Here is a 23,315-nt window from a genome sequence, read left to right on the forward strand (position 1 = left end):
ACCAGGCACTCAGGCGGTGAGCCGAGGGAAGCTGGGGATGCCATGCTGAAAGGAAGAGCCACCACCAGCCCCACAGACCCCAAACTGGCAGTCCTAGTTCGCAGCAGGGCCTGGCCCTTGGGGCTGCCTCCTGGAGGGCCCCAAGCCTGCCCCTGGCAGCCCTAGTTGAGGAGGGGAGGGAGGGCATCGATTTTCTCCAGACCGTTCCTACAGCACCGCCTGCCAGACTAAAAGTCCCCTGAAAGAAGCTTAACTGTCCTAACAGGCCACTGCCCCAGCGCCCCAAGTCTTACCGACACCCAGAGTGAAGGGGCGCAGCGGGCCCCCTGGGTTCGCCTGTCCCCCGCCGCGGGGCGCGCACAGCAGAGCGCACACACACAAACAAGATCCCCAGGTTCAGCCACCGGCGCCGCAGGGGCGCGCGCACTCACCGGGGCATCCGCGCGCGCTCCCCCGATCCGCGCTCCCCCGGAGACCGAGCGCGCCCACGGCCCCACGCGCTCCCCCGCCGCTCGGGAGCGGCCCCGCTCGGACTGACCCCCGCGAGCGGCTCTCTGCCGCCCAGCGCCGAGCCGGCACCGCCGCGGTCCCGGGCCGCGCCCGCTGGCCTCTCCCCGCCTCCGGGCCCCTCCAGGCGGCCCGCCTCTCACCTCCGCGGGGCGCTCGTGCGTTCGCTGGGCCGCGGCCGCGGGACCCACGTGCCTGGAGCCCCGCCCGCCGCGCCTAGCTCCTGACCCGCGGGTCAGACCTGGGGCGGGGCGGACCCTGGACGGACCGTGGCACCGCCCCACTCCGGCCGCGACAGACACCCGGCCACCCTCGCTAGGACTCGGGCGAGAGATACGGTCGCGGGGTCAGCGCGTCCGCCCTGGCGCTGCCCGCGGAGGGGCTGGCGGCGACTGTCCTACCGCCTGGCGGGACGGAGGCCACCCACCTCCCTCCCAGGAGATGAGGAGAGATTTTCAGAGACGCTAAAGTTTTGCAGTTTGTCTGGTGCCTGTGTGACTCCTGTCCCTGCTGCCGCGAGACGTTTCCAGAACCCACGCCCTCTTCTCCCAGGAACCTACTCAGAGGACCACGCTGAGAACTCACCTCCGTTACTTGAGACCCTGGGGTAGGGGGTCGGGGGGTGCTCCCCATTGGCCTAGGATGGAAATCCAGGCGTTCAGGGTCGTGCTTGTTTCCAGCTCTGGAAAGGGATGGGGGGCGGGGGGAGCCTCCGCTATGCTCCCCTTGCTTAATCTCAGCCAGAAAGAGTCACTAGAAATTTCCTGAACACCCGGCTCTTTTAGTCCCTCGTCTTGAGCTGGTTCCCTTGAGCTGTCTTCTCAGACTACACTAGCCACACACATCACTCCCTTCTCTGCTGTCAACTCCCCTCTGATGGCCTTCAAGGGTCAGGGAGCCTCTCTCTGTGCCTTTCCTAGATTGTGAGCTCCAGGAGAACAAAGACCAGGTTTGCCCTCTTCCTACTGTGGTCCCAGAGGTCCCAGAGTTGCTCAGTGCTTGTTGAATGTATGAGTGGATGAACGGATGAATGCCCCCTCTCTCATTCTGCTCTAGGCATCAGTCAGGAGAGTAGGTTCTGGCTCAGCTTCAGCACTCACTCTGGGAGACTTTGACCCAGTTCCAGTCCCTCTCAGGCCTCCTGTTATATAAAATAGAGGCAATCACACCCTCCTGCCAAGCAGTGTCCGTTCATCCAGGACTTTGGACAGTCAGTGTCTGGACAAGTGCAAAGGAGACCTGTTTCTGTGGCCGAGGAGCTTGCTCAGGGCCCTGGGGGCCTTGGGTCCTGCTGGGCTCCACATCAGTTGCCTGGGGCCAGGCAGGATGCTGGCTGCAGCCCTGCCAGGACTGGGAGCAGGTGGACACACACCCTTGTGTGGCTGAGCTGCCTCTGCAGTCCCCAGGGACCTCCACCCGGGAGACACAAAGTCCCTTGTCCAGCCTCCTCTGCCTATTGTCCTGGCTGGTCCATGTAGCTTCTAGGGGGCTAGGGATCCCTATGGCCTTTACTTATGGAGTCCAAGCCTTGGGGTCCCAGTGTGGGGAAGTCCTCCTGGGCAATGGAGGCCCTGGCCAACCCCTCCTCTCTCTTCTCCCTAACGACCTCCACTGTAACTGCTGTTTAGGCCCCAGGAAAAAATTCCTTTGATGAAGATTCCAAGATGAAGACCAAAGGCTCTGCCTCAGCCTCCAGCCAACTGGAGGGCCAGCCCAGCGTCCTGCTCCTGCTCCGGTCCAGCTCCCTTACTTCACAACCAAAGAAAAACTGCATCCGGGAGACACATAGGGTTTGAGCTACCACAACAGGCAACTCAGTGAGGCCTGAGGAGCAGAGGAAAGAGACTTGCAATATGGAGAAGGGCCAAGGGCAGAGAAGCGTGAAGGGGCATTGCAGGGCGAGGAAGCAGCAGGTGCCAAGCAGGAGGTGAGTGAGGGCCCAGCACTTCAGCATCGATGTCTGCACCCCCTCTAATGGGGATCTCTCTGAGGGCAGGGCTAGGGTCCATCCTGTTCACGGTTAAATGCCCAGCACCTAGCAGTGTCCCTGTCACCTGGTCAGCCTCCATGAATATTTCTGAGCAAATGAATTAAGAACTCTAGTTAGTGACTACCTTCTTTGGGCTAGTCATTGTGTGAAAGTGTCTCTAATCTTCACCAGAACCCTGGGAGGTAGGTGTTATCCATACCATTTTACAAATGGGGAAACTGACGCTCGGAAAGGGGAATCGAATGTTCAAAATCATGCAGTGAGTCTGCGTGGGTCCTCTGGCCCTGGGACTGTGACTTGCTGGGAAGGAAGGCCCTGCTGAGTTCCCGGAGTGATGACTGAGCCGTAGCGTGGGGACCCACACTGCGGCTCCGGTTACACAGGGCTGGGCCTGCTCCAGCAGCCTTGTCTTGCTTGCTCTCTGGACTTCTGTGTTGGCCTGGACCGTCCTGCCTCCCTCACCAATTGGGAACCATCCTCCTCAGGTTACCCGGGCAGGGGCCAGGCCTCTGATGCCAAATGCAGCCTAGAAGCTCTGGCTCTTGGCGTGCCAGGGTGCAGGCACCCAGGGAGGCAGCCCAGGAGACAGGAAGCCTGGTCTAGACCTGGGCAAGCCTCTGTTCCACCTCCCCACCAGCAAGTCCAGCTGCATAGTTTGTGGGACCCAGGGTGAAACGAAAATGTTCAAAAACTAATAAGAATTTCAAGATGGGATAGCAGAGCATTAAATCAAGTGCAGGGTCCTTGGAAGCATGGGGCCCTATGTAACTGTGCAGGTCACATGCCCATGAAGGCAGCCCTGCCCTCAGGCCTTGGTTTCCTCCTCTGTCAGATGGGAGGATGAGAGCCACCTGGCCGGGCAGTGATGAGGATGAGGTTAGAGATGTCAATAGGAGGTCCCGTGAAGAGCATGAGGCTTGGGTAGGGGTCCCCGTAGACATCACTTGTTATTTAGGTCTCAGCACTGGGTAGCAGACCAGTTCTTGCTAGGAATTGGATTCCTCACACAGCTCCTTTTCATGGACCAAAAACTAAGGCTCAGAAAGCAAAACGAATTCCTCAGGCTCACGCAGACTCAAAGGGGGAAGCCAAGATCAGAGCCCTAGCTTGTCTCTCTACAAAGCTGGTGCTTTTTGTAACACAGGCGGGAGAGAAGGGCAGGAGTGGGGTGGTGCAGGGGGGCTACTCAGGACAAAGAGGGCCACTGTGCAGACACAAAGACCTGACCACAGAGGCCCCTGCGGGGGCTGGGCCAAATGGGTGGATAGAAAAGCCGCATGGTGACTGCTGGAGGTGCCAGGAGCTGCCTCCCAGCCCCTCCCCGGTTGTGATGGGGAGGAGTGGGGTGGCATGCAGAAACCAGCAAATGGGTCAAGGAGGAGAAACAGACTCAGGTCTGGGCCCCTTACCCCAGCCCCAGGCCTCCGGAGCCCCAGCTGCCCACCCCGCCTCTCTCCAGCTTCTCCTGGGCAGCCTGCCAGCCTAAGGACTCCTCTCTCATAACACTGGCCACCCTACTTTCCCCCACCTCAGAGAGAGTGGGGCTCAGGCAAGTCACCATCTGACAGTCCCGACTTCACACTCTGGCTCGGAAGCTTCCGGCCACCCTCCATCACCCATAGGAGGAGGAAGCATAAGCCCCTCAGTGTGTCATTCAGGCCCTTTGTGACCTGCCCCGTTGACCTTTTCACACTCATCTGTCCCCAGTCCCCATCCACACCCCAGTCACATGGGGATGTCCCACTATTCTCCAAATCACAGGGTCCTTTCTCGCACACAAATGTGTTTGCTCTTCCTTCTTCCTGGAGGTGCTCTTTCCCCTTCCCGTTGCCAGGTGAACTCCTCTTTCTCCTTCAGGAACCGGCTCAAATGCCCCCTCCACCAGGCAGCCTTCTTCCATCCCCATAGTTGGATTTAACCTCCACTCTGCCGTAAAGGTTGGACTCACCCAGTCTCCTGCAGTGCTTATCCCACTCTGACTTGAGTTGTAGTTTGGATCCACAAAGCCTGCCTGGTGGAGGGGGCATTTGAGCTGGGCCTCAAAGGGCAGGAAGACGTCATTAGTGGATGACAGTGGAAAGCAAAGAATGAGAGCTGAGAACTGGCAATGTCAGCCTTCTCTCAAAAATTTTGTCTGACTCAATCTATTTGATTTCTGAGTTCAGATAGCAAGGGGTCCATAGGCAGGAGTTGAGGGTGTAAGGGAGCTGTGTCACGGGATAGATAAACCAAAAGGGCCAAGTCAGGGTGGGTTTTATCTGCCATACTATGGATTTTTTTTGTCTGCTTGTTTAAGAAGCACTTGAATTTATTTCTCAGTTCCATAGTTTACTAAGTAATTCATTTCTGCTTTTATGTTTATTATTTTCTTCTTCTTAGTTACCTTGGGGTAGCTTTTCTGTTCTTTTTCTACAAACTTATTAAAGTGGATGCTTATTTTGTTTATTATCATTCTTTTTAAGTAATGTTAAGCTTTTAAGGCTATGATTTCCCTCTGAATTCAGCTTGGGCTGCATTATGTATGTTTTGATATGTAAAGTTTTCTTTGTCATTATTTTATAAATAGTTGGTAGTTGAATTTTTAATTTCTCTTTGACCCAATCAAAAGTCTTTTCACGGGAATATTTAGGTTTTGGTGTTGTTTCTTTTAATTGTTCAAACTTGCATTATGAATTTCTACTTTTATTGCAGGTATGTAGGGAACATTGGTTTAATTAAAGTCTGTGGTTTGTGTATATTTTATTTTTTACAATTTAATTTTTATGTGTTCCATGAATTTTTTAAAAGGAGATGTGTGTTCTCTTTTTATGGGATCTATCTTTTGATATTTATTAGTCTAGTTGTACTATATACATGCATACACACATATATTTTAAAATAATGTATATCCATACTTATTTTTAGTCTATATAACCTATTAGGCTGATAATGATTTCTCTCTTACTACTTTTTTGTTTATATCAACTTCTATTTGTATTTCATCTATTTTGATGCTCTATTATTCAATATTATTCAATGGATTATATATTTTTAATAAATAAAAATATCCACCTTTTGGGGCCGGCTTGGTGGTGTAGTGGTTAAGTTTCCACACTCTGCTTCAGTGGCCCAGGGTTCACTGGTTCAGATCCTGGATGCAGACTTACACACCGCTAGGATATACAACTAGGATATACAGCTATGTTCTGGGGCTTTGGGGAGGAAAGAAAAAAAGAGCAAGATTGGCAACAGGTGTTAGCTCAGTGCCAGTCTTTTTCACACAGACACACACACGCAAAAAGCCACCTTTTGTCACATTCAATGCTTTTAGGAGCAATTTTTACTTTTATTTATTTATTTATTTTCCTTCCTCCCCAAAGCCCCAGGGCATGGCTGTGTATCCTAGTTGTAGGTCCTTCTAGTTCTTCCGTGTGAGCCACCACCACAGCATGGCAGCTGGCACACGGGTGGTGTGGTTCTGCACCTAGGAAGGGAACCCGGGCCACCAAAGCAGTGAGAGTGCCGAGTTTTAACCACTAAGCCATCAGGGCTGGCTCAATTTTTATTATTATTATTATTTTTTTAAAGATTGGCACCTGAGCTAACAACTGTTGCCAATCTTTTTTTTTTCTGCCTTCTCTCCCCAAATCCTCCCAGTACATAGTTGCATATTTTTTAGTTGTAAGTCCTTCTGGTTGTGCTATGTGGGATGCTGCCCTCAGCATGGCCTGATGAGTGGTGCCATGTCCTTGCCCGGGATCTGAACCAGGGAAATCTTGGGCCACTGAAGCAGAGTGCGTGAACTTAACCATTTGGCCACGGGGCTGGCCCCTGTTATTTCTTTTTTTTTTTTTTTTAATATATATATTTTTTTTAAGATTTTATTTTTTCCTTTTTCTCCCCAAAGCCCCCTAGTACATAGTTGTATATTTCTCGTTGTGGGTTCCTCTAGTTGTGGTATGTGGGACAAAGCCTCAGCGTGGTTTGATGAGCAGTGCCATGTCCGCGCCCAGGATTCGAACCAACGAAACACTGGGCCGCCTGCAGCGGAGCACGCGAACTTAACCACTCGGCCACGGGGCCAGGCCCCCCTGTTATTTCTTATATCACTGTTACCACCCTTTATTTTGCACTTACTTAACATAGCTTTGTCTGTGTTTTTTATGTAAATTTTCTGTGTCATTAACTTTTTTACTTAAAAATTGGAATGAGTAATATATTTACATGTTTCAAAAATTAAAAATATAGGAAAAAAAGATATACAGAGAAGAATCTCCCTTTATCCTCCATTGTTCATCTACCCAGTTCCTACTCCTCCCTTCACCCCTAAGCTGGAGGGTGTGTAGGAGAGGAAGACAGTTCCTCTGCCCTCTAGGTCATTTTGGCTGGCCCAAGAGTTAAATGGACATGAGACAGAATAACAGGAGAAAATCAAACAAAGTTTAATAACATGTATATGTGGGAGAAACCCAGGAAAACTGAGTAACTCGCCAAAATGGCCAGAGCCGCCACCTTAAATACCATCTTTAGCTAAAGACAAAGGAGGATGTTAGGGGTGGTGGTTTGGGACTTCAAAGGAGAGGAAGGCAATTTACATGGAGATGGAAAAGCGAATGTTTGGTAAACAAGTGTTTGCTGGGCGGATTACAGACAACGTGACCCTAGAGACAGAACTTTGATAAGAGTGGGCTTAGCGAGGACCCTCCCAGTCTACTGATACCCAGAGTTATTTATGGTGATGGCCTGTCCTGGGGCCAGGCCTTCTATCTTAAATTCTTTTAGGCAGTTAGGGGGAAGGTCAAAGTTTCTTTCAGAGTCTCCTGTCCTTAAAAATAATCAAGCCAAAGCGACCCATTTTGGGGTGGCCAATTCTGACCTCCCACAGGTGATTTTATTAGTTTCCTGTGTATCCTTCTTTGTGCAAATGCAAATATTTCTGCTTTTTTCTTTTAAACACAAAAACGTAGCATACAATACACATGACCTTGCTTTTTATCACTTAATTGTATCTTGGGGATTTTTCCAAACTGGTAAGTTGGAAGCTTCCTCATTCTTCTAGGGTTGCACAGCACCACATTGTGTAGGTGTGCTATAGTGTATTTAACTAATCCTCTGTTGGACGTTTTCATTATTTCCAGTTTTTTGCTAGTGCAAACAATGCTGCCGTGAATAACTGTGTACATACGTTTTGTTCATGTAGGAGATTGCACAGAAATATCATCACTAGATCTGAAGGACTGTGCATTTGTAAATTTTATAACTGCTGCCCAATTGCCCGTCTTTGGGGCTGTACCGATCAACCCTCCCGTCGGCACTCGGTGAGAGAACTGTTTCCCCACAGCTTCGCCAACACTGAGAGCAAACTTTGAGAGTTTTGCCAACCCGACCGGTGAAAAATCACGTCTCAGTGTAGTTTGAATTTGCATTTCTCTTATTTTGAGCCTATCTTTTCATAACCAGAGAGCCATTTAAGATCTGTTTGTATTTCCTTTTCTATCATATCCTTTAGCCATTTTTCTATTAGGTCGTTGGGCTTATTGATTCCTATTAGCTTTTTATATTTTAGGAAGACTATCTAACCCTCTGTTGGTTACCTGAATTAAAAAGATTTTTCCTAGTTTACCATTTGTCTTTTGACTTTACTTAGGCTTTTCTTTTTTTTAATGGTAGAAGTTTTTGTTTTTCTGTGGTTGAATTTATCAATCTGCTCTCTATGGCTTCTGAATTTTGAGCCATAATTAGAAAGACCTTTCCTACTCCAAGATCTCTTCCCATGTTTTCTTTCAATACTCTTATATCTCGTTTTTTACGTGCACATCTTTAATACATTTGGACATTCTGTGTTATTTTAAGTATTTCTGATAAGCAGCATATAGTCGAGCTGAATTTTGGTGGATTTTTTTGTTTTGTTTTTTAAAGATTTTATTTTTCTTTTTTCTCCCAAAGCCCCCCAGTACATAGTTGTGTATTTTTAGCTGTGGGTCCTTCTAGTTGTGGCATGTGGGACAGCGCCTCAGCATGGCCTGGTGAGCGGTGCCGTGTCCATGCTCAGGATTCGAATTGTCGAAACCCTGGGCCACCGAAGTGGAGCGCACGAACTTAACCCCTTGGCCAGGGGGCCGGCCCCTGAATTTTCTTTTTAAATGTGAGAATGTGAGAATCTTTGCCTTCAATAGCATAGCTTAGTTTACTTACGTCTATTTCCTAACTGACATAGTCTTGTTTTACTTTATTTTTGTGCTTCCTTCCTGCTTTGTTTTTTTGTCCTTTGCTATACATTCTAGGTTTTTCTTGTTTTTATCTTCTATTATGATTTAGAAAGTGCAGCTCTAGTTTATAATTGTATAAAGCCGTTAGATTAGTCAAGTACACGTATCTAAATGCATATGTATTCGTTTGTCAAAGACAATAAAAGGTGTCACTTATTGAGTACACTTATTGACCCCCTTATCCTCGGGGTACGTTCCAAGACCCCCAGCGGATGCCTGAAACAGAATAGTACCAAACCTTACACATGCTATGTTTTTTCCTATACATATATACCTGTGATAAAGTTTAATTTATAAATTAGGCACAGTAAGAGATTAACAGTAATAATTAATTATAAAATAGAACCATTATAACAATACACTGTAATAAAAGTTACTGTAGATCTCAGCAACCTCAGCATACAATTTTTTTCTTTCCTTATTAAGTCGAGAACTTTCACCTTTTCACTTACAGGAAGCACTTCACAGTTTCTCTTTGGCATATCTGACCTGCTGGTATCACTACTCTAGTGCTTTGGGGCCATTATTAAGAAAAATAAGAGCTGCTTGAATACAAGCAGTGCAATACCTCAACAGTCGATCGAATAACAGGGAGGGCTAGCAGGCGACTAATGGGCAGGGAGTGTATACTGTGTGGATACACTGGACAAAGGGTTGATTCACGCTCCTGGCGGGATGGAGTGGGACAGAAAGAGATTCATCTCGCTAATCAGAACTGTGTGCAATTTAAAAATTAAGAATTGTTTGTTTCTGGAATTTTCCATTTAATATTTTCAGACCGTGTTTGACCTTGGGTACCCATAGAAAGTGAGACTGTGGATAAGAGCAAGAGGGGACCACTGTATGTGATAAACATTGTGCTGACTTGCTTTCTGCAAGTCTCCACTACCGTCTGCTCTTTACAGATGAGGAAACAGAGCTCAGAGTGCCTAAGTAGCTCGGCTAAGGTCACCCAGCAATTTTCGATAATCGCCTCTGGATGATGAGAAATTTAGCAGGCTTCAACTAGTCCAGGCCACCCCTGGAGCTGGAGTGGCAGAATCTCAGTTGAACACCATTGCTGAAGGTGAGGCAGGGGCCAATTCTTCAAAGCAAAATCCCCTCAAGGATTTAAAATCCCCAACATGGGTTTCACAAGGGCCTCACATTCCTGTGATACCACACTGTGATTTCTACCAATCTGATAGGTGAAAAGTCACATCTTGCCGGTCGTTTGGATTTGCATTTCTCTGATGAGTGGGACAAGCGTCTTTTCCTGTGTTCGAGAGCCATTTGCATTTCCATTTCTGTGAACTACCTATTTATAGCCTTTGCCACTTGGGAGGCACCCAACAAACAACCCCTCTCTCAAAGCTTCTTGGTGCGTGTGTTTGTTTTGAGAATATCGAACAGATGACTTTTGACTTTTATTGTTTCTTATAGAAAATCGTTGCATAGATAATAAGCTCTCCATCTGAATCTTTAGAACAATTTTCTTCTTCCTTGGGTCTAGGATCTTTGCTCAGGTCCCATGTTGATTGTTTTGGGGTCACTCTCTCTTGACCAGGCAGAAAGAAGGCCAGGCCAGTCACCCCCTCCTGACGCTCTCAACGTTATGCTGCATTGCTTAATAATGGCGAAGTCTTAATTCCACCATTAGACAGATGGTGTAGAAACAGAAAGGGCCAAGCTCATGAGGTGGAGTAGGGAATTGTCATCCACATCATCATTAATAATAGCTGCCACTTAAACAGCACTATATGTATGTTATATCCCATTCATTATATATACGTATAGTATCATATATAGGATAGCATATATATATGTAAAATTATTTACATATGTGTATGTGTGTATATATATGCACTAAATATATATACACTAAATTTGCACACATGCACTCAAATTTAGTTCTCACAAGCACCCTCTAAGATTGGCACTGTTACTACCCCTATTTTACAGATGACAAGGTGAGGCACAGAGAGGTTAGATTACTTGCCCAAGCTCACACAGCTAATGACTGGTGGAGCCAGGACTCTGCCTAGGCTTTCTGGCCCCAAAAATCCGTGCCCTCAACCACTCTGACTGGCTTTGAAGATAATCCTGTTTGGTTGGGGTGTGGCCAAAGGTCCACCCGGTCAGTGCAGCCCCTGGGTCCCCGAGAGAAGAGTAGGCAGTGGGGATGAGTCAGTCTCATGTACTTTGGAACCCCTGGTTCTGCATAATTCACTTAATCCTCTGATTCATTCATTCAACAAATATTTATTGAGTGCCTACTATGTGCCAAGTGCTGTGCTAGGTGCCAGAGACACCAAGATAAATTCAGTATGGTCCTCGTCCTTTAGGAGCTTGAAGTAAAGGGTGGCACATGGTCAGTTAATGACACAGTGTGACACACGCTGTTCTGTTTCAGAGGGAGGAGCAGGTGGTGTGTCATATAGGGACGTGTTTCTCTATCTGTTCACATCTACCACCTAGTTACTACCATCCCTCCCTTGCATTTTGCCTTGTGATCTTCTCTTGTCTTTAGTTCATATAGTATCACTGCCAGTTTTTGTAGTTTTGTGTATCTTCCTGGTCATTTTCCCAGGGAGTGGAGAGTGGGCTGATCAGTCATAGCTGCTATCACTTTTTTTTTTTTTTTTTTGGTGAGGAAGATTAGCTCTGAGCTAACATCTGTTGCCGATCTTCCTCTTTTTTTGCCTGAAGAAGAGTGTCACTGAGCTAAGATCTGTGACAGTCTTCCTCTATTTTATGGAGGATGCCGCCACAGCATGGCTTGATGATCAGTGCCACCTCTGCACCTGGATCCAAACCCACGAACGCCGGGTTGCTGAAGCAGAGAGCACAAACTTAACCGCTATGCCATGGGCCAGCCCCCTGCTATTACTTTTTCTTCATCCTAGAAGTGTGGACTTGTTCTTGTGAGTGATGGGGAGCCAGGAAGGGTTCTGAGGAGGGCAGATGGGCTCTTTAGAATGAGAACTCGGGCTGTAGTGTGGAAAATAAATTGAATAGGGAGACGAGGCATGCAGTGCCATCAGGAGGCTGCTCAATCGTTCCGATGGAGGATGAGATCTGAACAAAGGCTGTGGCTGGGGTAGGGGAGGGGGGATGGATCCAAGGAATATTAAGGAAATGGAATTAAAGGGACTTACTAATTCATTCAACAATGTGTTTTGGTTGTTTTTTTGTAAAGATTGGTACCTGAGCTAACAACTGTTACTAATCTTCTTCTTTTGTTTTTCTTTCTGCTTTTTCTCCAAATCCCCCCAGTACGCCTCAGTGTGGCCTAACGAGTGGTGCCATGTCCGTGCCCAGGATCCGAACCAGCGAAACCCTGGGCGTCTGCATCAGAGCGCACGAACTTAACTACTCAGCCGCAGGGCCGGCCCCTCATTCCACAATGTTTAATGAGTACCTACTAAGTGCCAGGCACTGTGCTGGGTGTCAGGAATACAGCAGGAAACAAGACACAGTGCCTGCTTTCATTGAGTCTAGAAGGGGAAGATGTCTAGAAGATGACAAGTGAGTGATGGGGAAGTATAAGACATACAGGAAAACAGAAGTGGGGACGTGAGGGAGGAGACCAGGCTGATGCCCAGATTTCTGCCTCGGCTGCAGGATTAGATGGTGGTGCCATTACCTGAGCCAGGGACCCAGGAGGGCAGAACCCCATGGCTGCCTCTCTGAGTACCCCCAGCCCAGGACAGGCAGGAGAAGGGGCGGTGGTGAGCAAGTGACTATTGAATGAATAGATAAATGAATGTGGGCATGAGGATACTCCCCAGCCCCCAGCCTGACCCTAAAAGAGGAAGGTGGGGAGTGGTCTAGAAAGAAACTTGAAATTTCAGGAAGCCCAGTAGTTACTCAATGCCCACAAACTGCCAGCCTCTTCTCAGTTACCCAACGGGCCACATGAGGCAGCTGTGACTCTCTTGATGTCAAGCTCCCAGAGCTGGGCTGCCATGACTCAGCGTATTTGGGGCACAGGCAGCGGCAGACTCAGCACATCCCTGGCTGTTCTGAGGCCACCGGCGTGGATCCCACAGGTTGCTGGAAGTCTTGCTGGAATCCAAGGGAGGAAAGAACCAGCCCTGCAAAGTGCCTGGTACATGTCCCCAGAGTTATGGGCCTTTCCTCTGGCTCCTGCATCCCCTACGTGCCCCTCTGCCTTAACATGGAGCCCCCCGCTGTGGGTCTGCCTGTCATCACCCGAGGGCAGGACTGAGTGATCACCTCTCTGTGCTCAGCGCCCAGGCCACACAAGCCTTCCCCACAGCATGTGATGGAAAATGTTTCTTGGGTCAGTTCAGAGAAAGCTGTGCCTTGACCCCCAGAGGCTGGTCTCTTCCACCCTCAGGAGAAGACCAACCAAGAGCCACAGAAACACCAGTCCCATTCTTGGCATGTGGCTGGGATGCCTGTGGTTACGACCCTGAGTGGGTGGGCTAAGGCTCTGAAAGCATGTGACCAAGTCGGAGAAGGCACCAACCCACTGCCCTGCCCCCCCTCGCCCCCGTCAGTATCTGAGAGTCTTGGAACTGCAGAATCTTAGAATCTGAAGGATAGAAAGGCCCTCGGGGGTCGTGTCCTCCAGCTGCCCTTTTGAAGAGTCCCGACTGTGCTGTCCAGGCCCTGATCACAATGCTTTTGGCAACAGGAGCTTCCCGAAACCTGGGACCTGAGCCTTGCCTTCTGTGACTTCCCTGAGGGTCTCCTCTCTATCTTCAAGGCCACAGAGACCACACTTGCCCCTCAGGGCCCAGAACAGCCCACCAGAGCCTGGGCTTGGGCGGGGGTGGGGGGTCTCTGCAACTGTCGCCTCCAGCTCTTGCCATCCTTGCGGATGAAGAAGTGAGCAGGAGGTCCCCTCTCCAAGGCCACAAAGGTCATCACATGCAAGAAGCAAACCATCTGTGGGGCCACATCAGGGCCACAGAGGCCAAGGGACAGGCCATTGCACGAAGCAGGAAGCCAAGTGCTGAGACTATCTTGATGCGTGTGCAAGGGTCATTCAGAGCAGCTCTCCTGTGTCCTCGCCGTGTGACTCGCTGCCTAGTCTTTCTGAGCCTGTTTTCTTGTAGGTAAAATGGGGTTGTGATGCTGAGCTGGTGGGCCCAACGTGTGGATTGAATGGGTGTGTACAGGCTCAGCCCAGCGCAGCAGTGGGGGAGCGCTCCGTGGATCGCGGCTCTCACCTGGCTTTGTCTGGAGACCTCATGAGCTGCATACACCGCCCCTGGCTCCTCCAGACCCCTGCGCTGGCAGCTCACGTTCACTACCAACGTGCAGTGCGTCCAGGCTGAGGGGCGACGGCAGCACCACTGGGATCCGAGAACCTGCTCCAACCTGGCGATGGCTCAGCGCCATTGGCCGCGCCCCACCTGCGGTCTCCCCGCCCTTCGGGTCCTTTCTACCTGAGAGTGAGCTGGGCTCTCCTTCCCACTGTAGAATCACTTATTTGTATGGCTCTTCAAGCAAGACGTCATGTGTTTGTTCAAGTTTCCCAAGTGCTTGCTGGGAACAGGGGACCATAAGAACCACTGGGAGCTGGGGTGGGGGTAGGGGGTTTGCCACACAGCCAGCCGAGGGCAGGAAGTGGTCAGGCGGAAACTGCAGGCCCTGCTTCCACGGCACCCCACATCTATTCCAGTTCAACTTGTCCACAACAAAGGGTTGGGTGTTTGTTTTTCTTGACTATAGAAATAATGCCTCTGCATTATGGAACATTTGGGAAAATACAGAAAAATAGCAAGCACAAAATAAAAAATTCTGGCAGTTCTGATCCACGCAGGTAACTGATGTTAAGATTTTGGTGTTTTTCTATCATCGTGTTCTATGCATTTTAACCCAGTCATAAAGTATACATGACTGCGTACTCTGCTTTTTTCCATTCACCACAACAGCACAAGCGTTTTCCTGGGTTTTTACAACCTAGCCAGTTAAATCCACCCTGTTGATTTCAGCCCGTCATTCTCACAAAAGTCCTCAATTTGTGTTAGGATTTACTCCTCTTGCCAGAACAGGATGGTGCTGGGTGCCAGTCTGGAGGAAACAGGAGAGGGAGGAGGAGGAGAGCAAGAGGAGAGGAGGTGAGGAAGGAGGGGAAGGAAGAGGAGGAGACAAAATCAACACCACAGGGGTTCGGAGGTTCCTCTCTCTGCCCCGCCTCTCCCCCTCGGGATTTAGGGATAAATCCGTTTCTCAGAGTTGAAAATCCCCAGGACAGTCCCCTGATCCCCCGAGTCACCCGGACTCACCGATATCCTTCTGGATCTTCCCCTGCTCATTCTGTACACTCAACCCTGAAAGGAAGGGAGCTCACTCCCTGTAGGAAAAAAGCCTGCTTCCCCGGGGACCAGTCCTACAGACCCTGGGCAACAAAGACTCTGCTCCAGCCACCCTGCCCCCTTTTGTGTCCTCTGCCCACTTGTCATGTGACCCGATGTTTAAGCCTCTATAGTCCAGTCACCTTTTCTGGACCCAGAGTGTACCCCAGAATGTCAGAGAGGCCTCAGAGCCTCATGTGAATCTGATTGAGTATGGAGCAGAGTAGGGCAATCACCTTCTCTCTTCTGGACACTATGCCTCTGTTAGTGCAGCCTGCATTTGCATTTGCTTATTTGGTAGCCATTGCCTTGGCTCATGTAGAGCTTGTGGTCAGCTCAAACTCTGAGCTCCTTTTAGCATCGTTGTTGGTAAACCAGTTCTCCCACTTCCTGTCCTTGGACAATCATTTGAAGAAACCCGCTGCAAGACTTGATATTTTGCTCTCTTTATATACTTGCATTGTGAATTTTAGCTCTTCTTCTTGGCTTCTTTTTTTTTTTTTAGAATCTTTTATTTACTTATTTATTTATTTGAGGAAGATTAGCCCTGAGGTAACATCCATGCCCATCTTCCTCCACTTTATATGTGGGACGCCTGCCACAGCATGGCTTGCCAAGTGGTGCCATGTGCACACCTGGGATCCGAACCAACCAACCCTGGGCCGCTGAGAAGCGGAATATTCGAACTTAACCACTGTGCCACCGGGCCGGCCCCCTTGGCTTCTTGTCATGGGTAAATTTGATACATGTGTGCCATGCCTTTATCCAACCTATTGATAAGATGATAACCTGAACTGGGCCCAAGTGAGAGGCCCCCTTTCCACAGGCCCTGACCCATAACCAGAGCCACTGCATAAATTTAATCTGCTTGTGAGAAACCTGTGAAGAAATATCACCTTCTTTAAAAATCCAATCATGCATAGGTCTACACACGAAAGAATTCCAAACGGGCACTAAGACAAATACTTATACATGAATGTTCACAGCAGCACTATTCACAATAGCCCAAGGGTGGAAACAACCCAAATGTCCATCAGCGGATGAGTGGATAACAAACTGTAACATATCCATACAATGGAATATTACTCAGCCATAAAAAGGAATGGAGTTCTGCTACATGCCACAATGCAGATGAACCTCAAAAACATAATGCTGAGTGAAAGCAGCCTGATAGCAAAGGTCACATATTATACGATTCCGTTCATATGAAACATCCAGAGTAGGTTCAGGGGCTGAGGGGAGAGGGGAATAGGGAGTGACTCTGCAATGGGTATGGGGTTTTCTTTTGAGGTGAAGAAAATGTTTTGGAACTAGTCAGAGGGAGGGGTTGCACAACACTGTGAATGTATAAATGCCTCTAAATTGTGCACTTTTAAGCGGTTAATTTCACAGTAAGTGAATTTTACTTCTATTAGAAAAAAAAAAAAAATAGCCTCTGCAGGGCCAGCCCAGTGGCACCGCAGTTAAGTTTCCTGCTTCACTTCGGTGGCCCAGGATTCACCAGTTTGGATCCCAGGTGTGGACCTACACACCACTTATCAAGCCATGCTGTGGCAGGCATCTCACATATGAAATAGAGGAAGATGGGCATGGATGATAGCTCAGCAAAAAGAGAAGAATCGGTGGTGGATGTTAGCTTAGGGCTAATCTTCCTCAAAAAAAAAAAAAAGGCTCTGCAAATGAAAAAAGTCCAGTGCCTTCAACAGACAGCCTTGTGCCGGGTATTAGGGACAAAGAGATGAATGAGACCTGCTCCCTGCTGAAGCTGGGAGAGCCTAAAGTCTTTGAAGCTGCAAGGCGGCTACCCTCTGAGATTCACCTTCCACACTGTGGTTCTCTCACTGGGTACTGTGGTTACCACCAGGCAGACTTCCAGGGGTGCTGCCCCTCCTGTCTTAGTGATCTGAGGTGGGACAACACAGAGGCATCCTCTCAGTAACTTTGCAGGGGAGAAACCTGCGAACCTAACCTTTGCCACGTGCTCAAGGTCAGCGTCACCAGTGATAGGTCCTGTTCATAGTACGTACCCTTGAGCTGGCGTGGTGAGGACAGCCCTTTACCTCGGTGGTCCTACTCCCAAGAACTCACAACTCCAGTCTAATCATGAGAAAAACATCAGAAAAAAACACATCGAGAGACAGTCTACGAAATACCTAACCAATGCTTCTCAAAACTGTCGGGGTGAGCAAAAACAAGGAAAGTCCAGGCAGCCGTCCCAGATCCGAAAGAGGGGAGGGAGTCATGGTGACTAAATGTGACGTGGTATCCTGGACAGAAAAAGGACACTGAGTGAAAGCTTAGGAAATCCAAATAAACTATGGACTTTAGTTAGTTAGTAATAATGTATCAATATTGGTTCATTAGTTGTGACAAATGTAAGGTGTTACCATAGAGGAAGCTGGGTGGGGCATGCAAGACTCCTCTGTACTATCTTTGCAACGTTTCTGTCAACATAAAAGTATTCTTTTATTTTTTATTTATTTAGTTTTTTGAGGAAGATTAGCCCTGAGCTAACATCTGCTGCCAATCCTCCTCTTTTTTGCTGAGGAAGACTGGCCCTGAGCTAACATCCGTGCCCATCTTCCTCTGCTATATATGTGGGACACCTACCACAGCATGGCCTGTCAAGTGGTGCCATGTCTGCATCCAGGATCTGAACCGGCAAACCCCGGGCCGCCGAAGCGAAACATGTGAACTTAACCGCTGCGCCACCGGGCCGGCCCCAAAAGTATTCTTTCAAAAAGCTTATTTATTTTAAAATATTAGCTGAAAAATGCATCCTTTTAAAATCCTTACAGGGGCTGTAACAAGGCTGTTCAGACAAACATGACGACGAGGAAATGAACAGAGTGCAGTTTGGCGTACTAGGTGTCACCTGGTTCTCCCGGTGCTAATTGACCCCAGGGAGAAAAATAAGGCCTTACCTGACCGCACCCCCGCTGTGCAGGCCCCTGACCGCCTCCTCCTCCCTTGTAGACACCAGTACCTTTAAAAATCCAGACTAAGAGAGTCAGAGTGTCTCTTCCGTAGCCCAGGACCCCACTGCAGTTCTCTCCAGGCCCTGGACCGCACGTCCTCCCCAGGGGACTGGCACCAGGAAGAACTTTAGATGAGACATCACACTGCCTTCCCGCGGGTGCAGTCTGGAGGCCTGACGGCCAGGCTCTGAGCCAACAGTAGAATGATACCTTAATCCAACATGACATTCACAGATGCTCCCGCCCACTAACGAGGGGTCATTTCCGTCTCTGCTGAGGAAGAGAACATTCCTCTGTTTGGTACATGAAGATATCATGGATGCCTTTGACAGAGGTCTTTCCCTTGTTTTTATTTGATTTTTTTTTTTCCTGAGCTAACATCTGTTCCCAACCTTCCTCTCTTTGTATGTGAGCCTCTGCCACAGCATGGCCACCAAGGGACAAGTGGTGTGGGTCCATGCCCAGGAACCGAACCTGGGCCGCAGAAGCAGAGTGTGCCGAATTGAATCACCAGGCTGCTGGGGCTGGCCCGAGGTCTTTCTCAAATACAGATGCAGGGTAGGGCAGTGCCGAGGTTAAGAGGAAGGTTTGGAATAGACAACCCTAGACATGAATCCTGATTCCATCACTTACTGATTTACTTAAATCCTATGACCCTCAGTTCCCACACCTGTAAAATAAACATTATGATAATAATGTCTCTTCTATAGGATTGTTGGAGGATGAGAAGCAATAATTCATGTGACGTGCTTAGCACAATACCTGGTCTCAGGATCCTGTCAAGGTTCTTGGATGGAGCTGATAAGTCCACAGGCTCCAGAGAAGTGGCACTTGCCACCAAGGCCACAAATCCATTAGTGATACAGAAACCAGAGTAAAGAGAGAGGACTGGCTGGATCTTAGAGCCGGGGGAGAAAAGGAAGGGGCAGCAAAGGGTTTACCCACAACCAAACTTGACTCTGAGGGTTCCCGGGGAGGAGGCTGCTGCAGGACGGCTCTCTAGATCTCATGCGCGTCTGCACCCAACAGTACTTTAGTTTTCCAGGGCCATCATCGACGAGTCGTCATTAAAACTGCCCCACATCCACCCCAGTGAGGGCTTGTGCTGCACCAGGCGCACACCCGGAGAGGCCAGGGTCGTCCAGGAGGTCCAAGACATGGGTCGATGTGGCCTGAGCTCCAGACATTAGCCCTTTAGTCGAAGGACAGTGAGGAGGCGCAGGTGGTACAACCTGGGGAAGCCAGGGTAGTGGAACAGTCGGAAGTCTCAGGGCATATCAGCCCAAGTTGTACCCTGGCACCCAGCACTGTGCCTGGCACACAGTAGGTGCTCATTAAACACACAAATGAGAAAATGAAAGGTCCCTGTCTTCAAGGCCCTCACAGTCCAGCAGGGGAGACATGGCGCGCTACAAACCCATGAAGAATCTTGTCCAGCGGTGGGCCCAGACTGTGGTCATTGGACACCCTGTGGGAGCAGAGCACTTCCAGGGTGACTCAGGGGATGGCGTGAGCCTGGGCCGCAGAGGAGGAAGGCTGCATGTGTGCACAGGGCCCAGAGTCCCAGCAGAGCTGGGGAGCTGCATGACTCATTGCAGGGCAGGGCTGCAGCCTAGAGGAAGGGTGGGGCGCCGAGAGAAAGTGCCAGTGAAACCCAGGAGAAGCCAGCCTCACCCCTGCCTTCTGCTTCCCTCCCTCCTTCCACAGTTTACTGCTTCTGGGCAAAGGCCGCTGCAGAGTTCACAGACAAGCAGCAGCCTTGATGGCATCCACAACGTAAGTAGCAAAGATCACAACTGGATGAAGCTGGAGTGAGTTTCTGAGCGCTGAAAATAAGCAACATTTTGAAGGTTACTCAAAAAGATAAGGGCAGCTCAGTGTAACAGATGCTTGAGCCTCAGTGTTTGACAAAGTTGGGTTAAAATCCTGGCTTAGACTAAACCCTAAACTCCTAGCACCCAAACCTCCTGGGCACATCACCCAAACTCCCTGAGCCTTGGTTTCTTCTTCTGTAATCCGGACATTGGTGGTGGTGTCTGTGGGGGCCCTGCTCATTCAGTCGGGGCTTGGTGATGGGTAGGTAGACACGGCCTGTCACTGTCACTGCACTGTCTCAGACCGTGGCTGTGAAGGAGACCTGGCAAACAGTTGCAGAAAGCCAGAGGGGGCTCCACATAGGGCAGAGCCACTCCCCTTTGCTCACGTTGCTGAGTGACTGTGATCACCTACTACAATTGCCCCAGCAACCTCCGATGCTCCGACGGAAGAGAACGGTGCCCTGTGACTGGTCCTCCGGGCCAGCCGGGCGCAGCCACATCCACCCCTCAGCTCTCTATCAATCCATCTGCTCTGCTGGGTTCTCAACCCCGTCCTAGAGGGCATGAGAGACGAGGAAGACCCAGCCGCTGCCCTCTGGAAATATGGAATCTTGCAGGACAGGCCACTCTGCGCAACAGCACGCCATGATGCCGAGACTCCGCAGGTCACGGGTCCACAGCACTAGCCGGAGCTGCCCAGTTAGGCTCTTTACATGGTGACCTCTCAGCCTCATGAGCACAGATCCTCCTCCACGCCAGCCACACCCCCTCCCTGTTTGTTCACTGCAGGCACCAGGCCCTCGCTGTGCTCTTCCCTCCGTCTAGAAGGCCCGTCTTCCACCTTTCATGGGGAAGGTCTCCAGGGAGGCCCTCTGTCCTCTGTTCTCCCTCAGCACCTTCATTTCTTCCACTAGCATTGACTGAAGGCTGCTCTGTGGTGGGGCCTGAATAAAACAACGTGGGCTGGAAGCCTCTAGTCGCATGGACTCGTCAGTCCCTGTGAAAGGCAATTGTCTCCCCGTTTTGTGACCGTTTGTGTGTCTGTCTCTCCACTAGACGGTGAGCTCCATGGAGGCAGGGGCTGTGTCCGACCTGATCACGGGTGTGTGTCTGGTGCCTGCTACAGAGCCTGCTGTATATAGGGCACTCAGCTGATTGAGTGGCTCTGTGACACAGTCTGACAGCACTGTGGGAACTCAGAGGAGGCAGCCCGGATGCTAAAGAATAGCTATGGAGGGTTCCTGCAGTGGGTAGTGTTTGAACAGATGGGAAGTGGGCAGGAGCAGAGCAAGGGTGTGGAGGAAGGCATGAGTCCGGTCGTGCAGGAGACTTGGGGTTGGGGGGGCCCACCAACCTTGATGGAGGAGCGGTGGTGAGGTCAGCTGGATGGGAGGCAGCAGGAGTTCCCATGCTGCCTCTTGGGCCCTGGGCCTCTCCACCTCTCTACACAGCTCTTGCTTTCTCCCGACCCTGGCTTCTCCCTCCCTCGGGCCCCTACTTCCAACAAACCATCTAGGAGTCCATAGATAAGGGACCTGGAGTACAGCAAGGTATGTGGCCAGAGCCCTCGTCATCTGAGAGGCTAGGACCCTCCTTTGCTGAAGGCCCAGCTCCAATCACTTTCCCCACCTACAGCTGTGAGATAAAACACAAGACATCCAGTTAAATTTAAATTTCACACAAATAATGAATAATTCTTTAGCATAAATAATATTTGGGACATGCTTATAGTAAAAAATTATTTGTTGCTTATCTGAAGTTCAAATTTACCAGAGCATCCTGTATTTTCCTCTGTTACACTTGGCAACACTTTCCCCACCCCTCATTTCAGAGTCTGCCGCTCACCCCTGCCTGGAGCCTCCGGAGAACCATCAGAGAGGTCCTGGGCCTCCTGCAGTATACTCAGCAAAGCGGGAATTTAGAGCTGGCGGGGACACTGAGGATTACCTAACCCCATGCCTCCCCGCACATGTGGACTAGGACACAGAGGCCAAGAGGGCGCAGGCCCTGGCAAACCCTTGGGCCCCTCATAACTCCTGGACTGCAGCTTGGGCCTCCTGGAGAACAGAAGGCCCCCTGGGGTGGGGAGTGCTGCGTAAGAAAGGACAGGGCCCTCCAGGACTAGATAAGGCAGGGAGTCTCCAGGTTCTGCTCTGACACCCTCCCAGACCACCCCCCACCCCACAGTTTCCCTGATCCTGGCCCCCAGGTGAGTCACCCCCACCTGCCGGGCTAGATCTAGAACAGTGCCAAGGCCCCAAGGCCCCGGGCTCCTCCGCTCCTGCTGGGCTCCCTGCCCGGAGGAACCGAGTGGGTGGGGCTGAGGGAGGCTCTCAAGCGCAGGAGTGGTGGGTGGGGCTGGACCTCATGGGAGAGGCTGGCCTTCCAGAAAGCTCATTGCCTCCCTCTCAGGCCCTTCTAATAGCCAGGCCAGGAGGGGCCCTCGGAGACGACTCAACTCAACTCCCAGTGGGGAAACTGAGGCAAGGAGTGGGACAGGTACTGTGCTGGGCTGTGAGCTCCCCAGGTCTGGGTCTCTGGTTCCCTCCTCTGACTGCTTTAAAGCCCTGCCTGGGTCCTGGGACTGTGAAAATAACAGCACAGGGCTGGGATGGACTGACAGTGGGTTTAGGGGTGCTGCTTGGTGAGGGGTCAGGCTCTCACCAGTCTGCCCCAGCATGCCCGTCTGGACCAGACAAGCCCACAACACCTGGGCCTGGCCAGGGAGCTCAATCCCAGAGTCAGACTGAGCTGACCACTCCCAGTCAGTGTGGCCCAGGGGACAGCACTGAGCCAGGAGTTGATGACCTTTTCTGCCTTGCCATGTGGCCTGGCCCATCCCCACCCTTGACTAGGCCGGGCTCTGCCTGTCTGTACAATGATGGCTTTGGGCTGACACCTCTAAGACCTACCACTTCGGCCCCACTTTGGCTTCTTCCTGCTGCCTCTTCATCCCAGACCTCTGTGCCAGCTACTCCTGCCCTACCCTGGGGGTGTCCTTTATCCTTAGGCCACAGACCCTCCCTTCCATCCTGGTCAGGCCCTTTGCTGACCCTATTCTCTGTCCTCTCCTGGGGCCCAATTCCAGGTCCTGTTGTCTTGGGGACCATAGGGCCTAAGGGACTGTCCTGGGGGCACTTGAGACACTTTAGAGTCATCCAGAGGATGTGGCTCACAGAGGATCTGTCCAGACTTGCCTGGCCCCAGTCCTCTGACTAATCTAGACATCTCCATCTGCAGTCATTCCATCTCCCTGGTATGACCAAAGCCGAGCTCAACATCTTTCCCCAGACCTCCTCCTCTCTCTGCTGCAGCGAGGACACCTCCAGCCAGCTGGTCACCCGGGCCAGGATCCTGAGAATCACGGAGCCTCGTCTCACTCCCTCCCTGCCCTCATCCAATCCTTCACTAAGTCCTGGCCATCCCTCTGTGATGGCCTGGGGCTTGTCCACTTTGCACCTTCA

At 50.4% G+C, this 23,315-nt stretch overlaps 1 protein-coding gene and 1 long non-coding RNA gene across 17 annotated transcripts in view; one reads left to right on the forward strand and one right to left on the reverse strand.

Annotated features, from left to right (window-relative positions):
* The window catches only part of P2RY2 (purinergic receptor P2Y2), a 33,911-nt gene extending 15,812 nt beyond the window's left edge, over positions 1 to 18,099 (reverse strand). For 2 of the 16 annotated variants that reach the window (XM_070490754.1, XM_070490756.1), the window contains exon 1: positions 432 to 585. Coding sequence is in view for 1 of the 16 variants with exons in the window: in XM_044753071.2 (XP_044609006.2) it covers positions 432 to 439 (8 nt within the window). In the remaining 15 variants the exon portion in view is untranslated. The other 14 variants (XM_070490761.1, XM_070490763.1, XM_070490759.1 and 11 more) reach the window with 14 other exon arrangements.
* On the forward strand, positions 536 to 14,525 carry LOC139041135 (uncharacterized). Its single transcript, XR_011495828.1, has 3 exons — positions 536 to 1,114; positions 2,136 to 2,434; positions 12,001 to 14,525. It is a non-coding gene; the product is annotated as an uncharacterized lncRNA (long non-coding RNA).
* Positions 18,100 to 23,315: the final 5,216 nt, after the last annotated feature.

Source organism: Equus asinus, chromosome 20, assembly GCF_041296235.1.
Source record: "Equus asinus isolate D_3611 breed Donkey chromosome 20, EquAss-T2T_v2, whole genome shotgun sequence".
Taxonomy (NCBI): domain Eukaryota; kingdom Metazoa; phylum Chordata; class Mammalia; order Perissodactyla; family Equidae; genus Equus; species Equus asinus.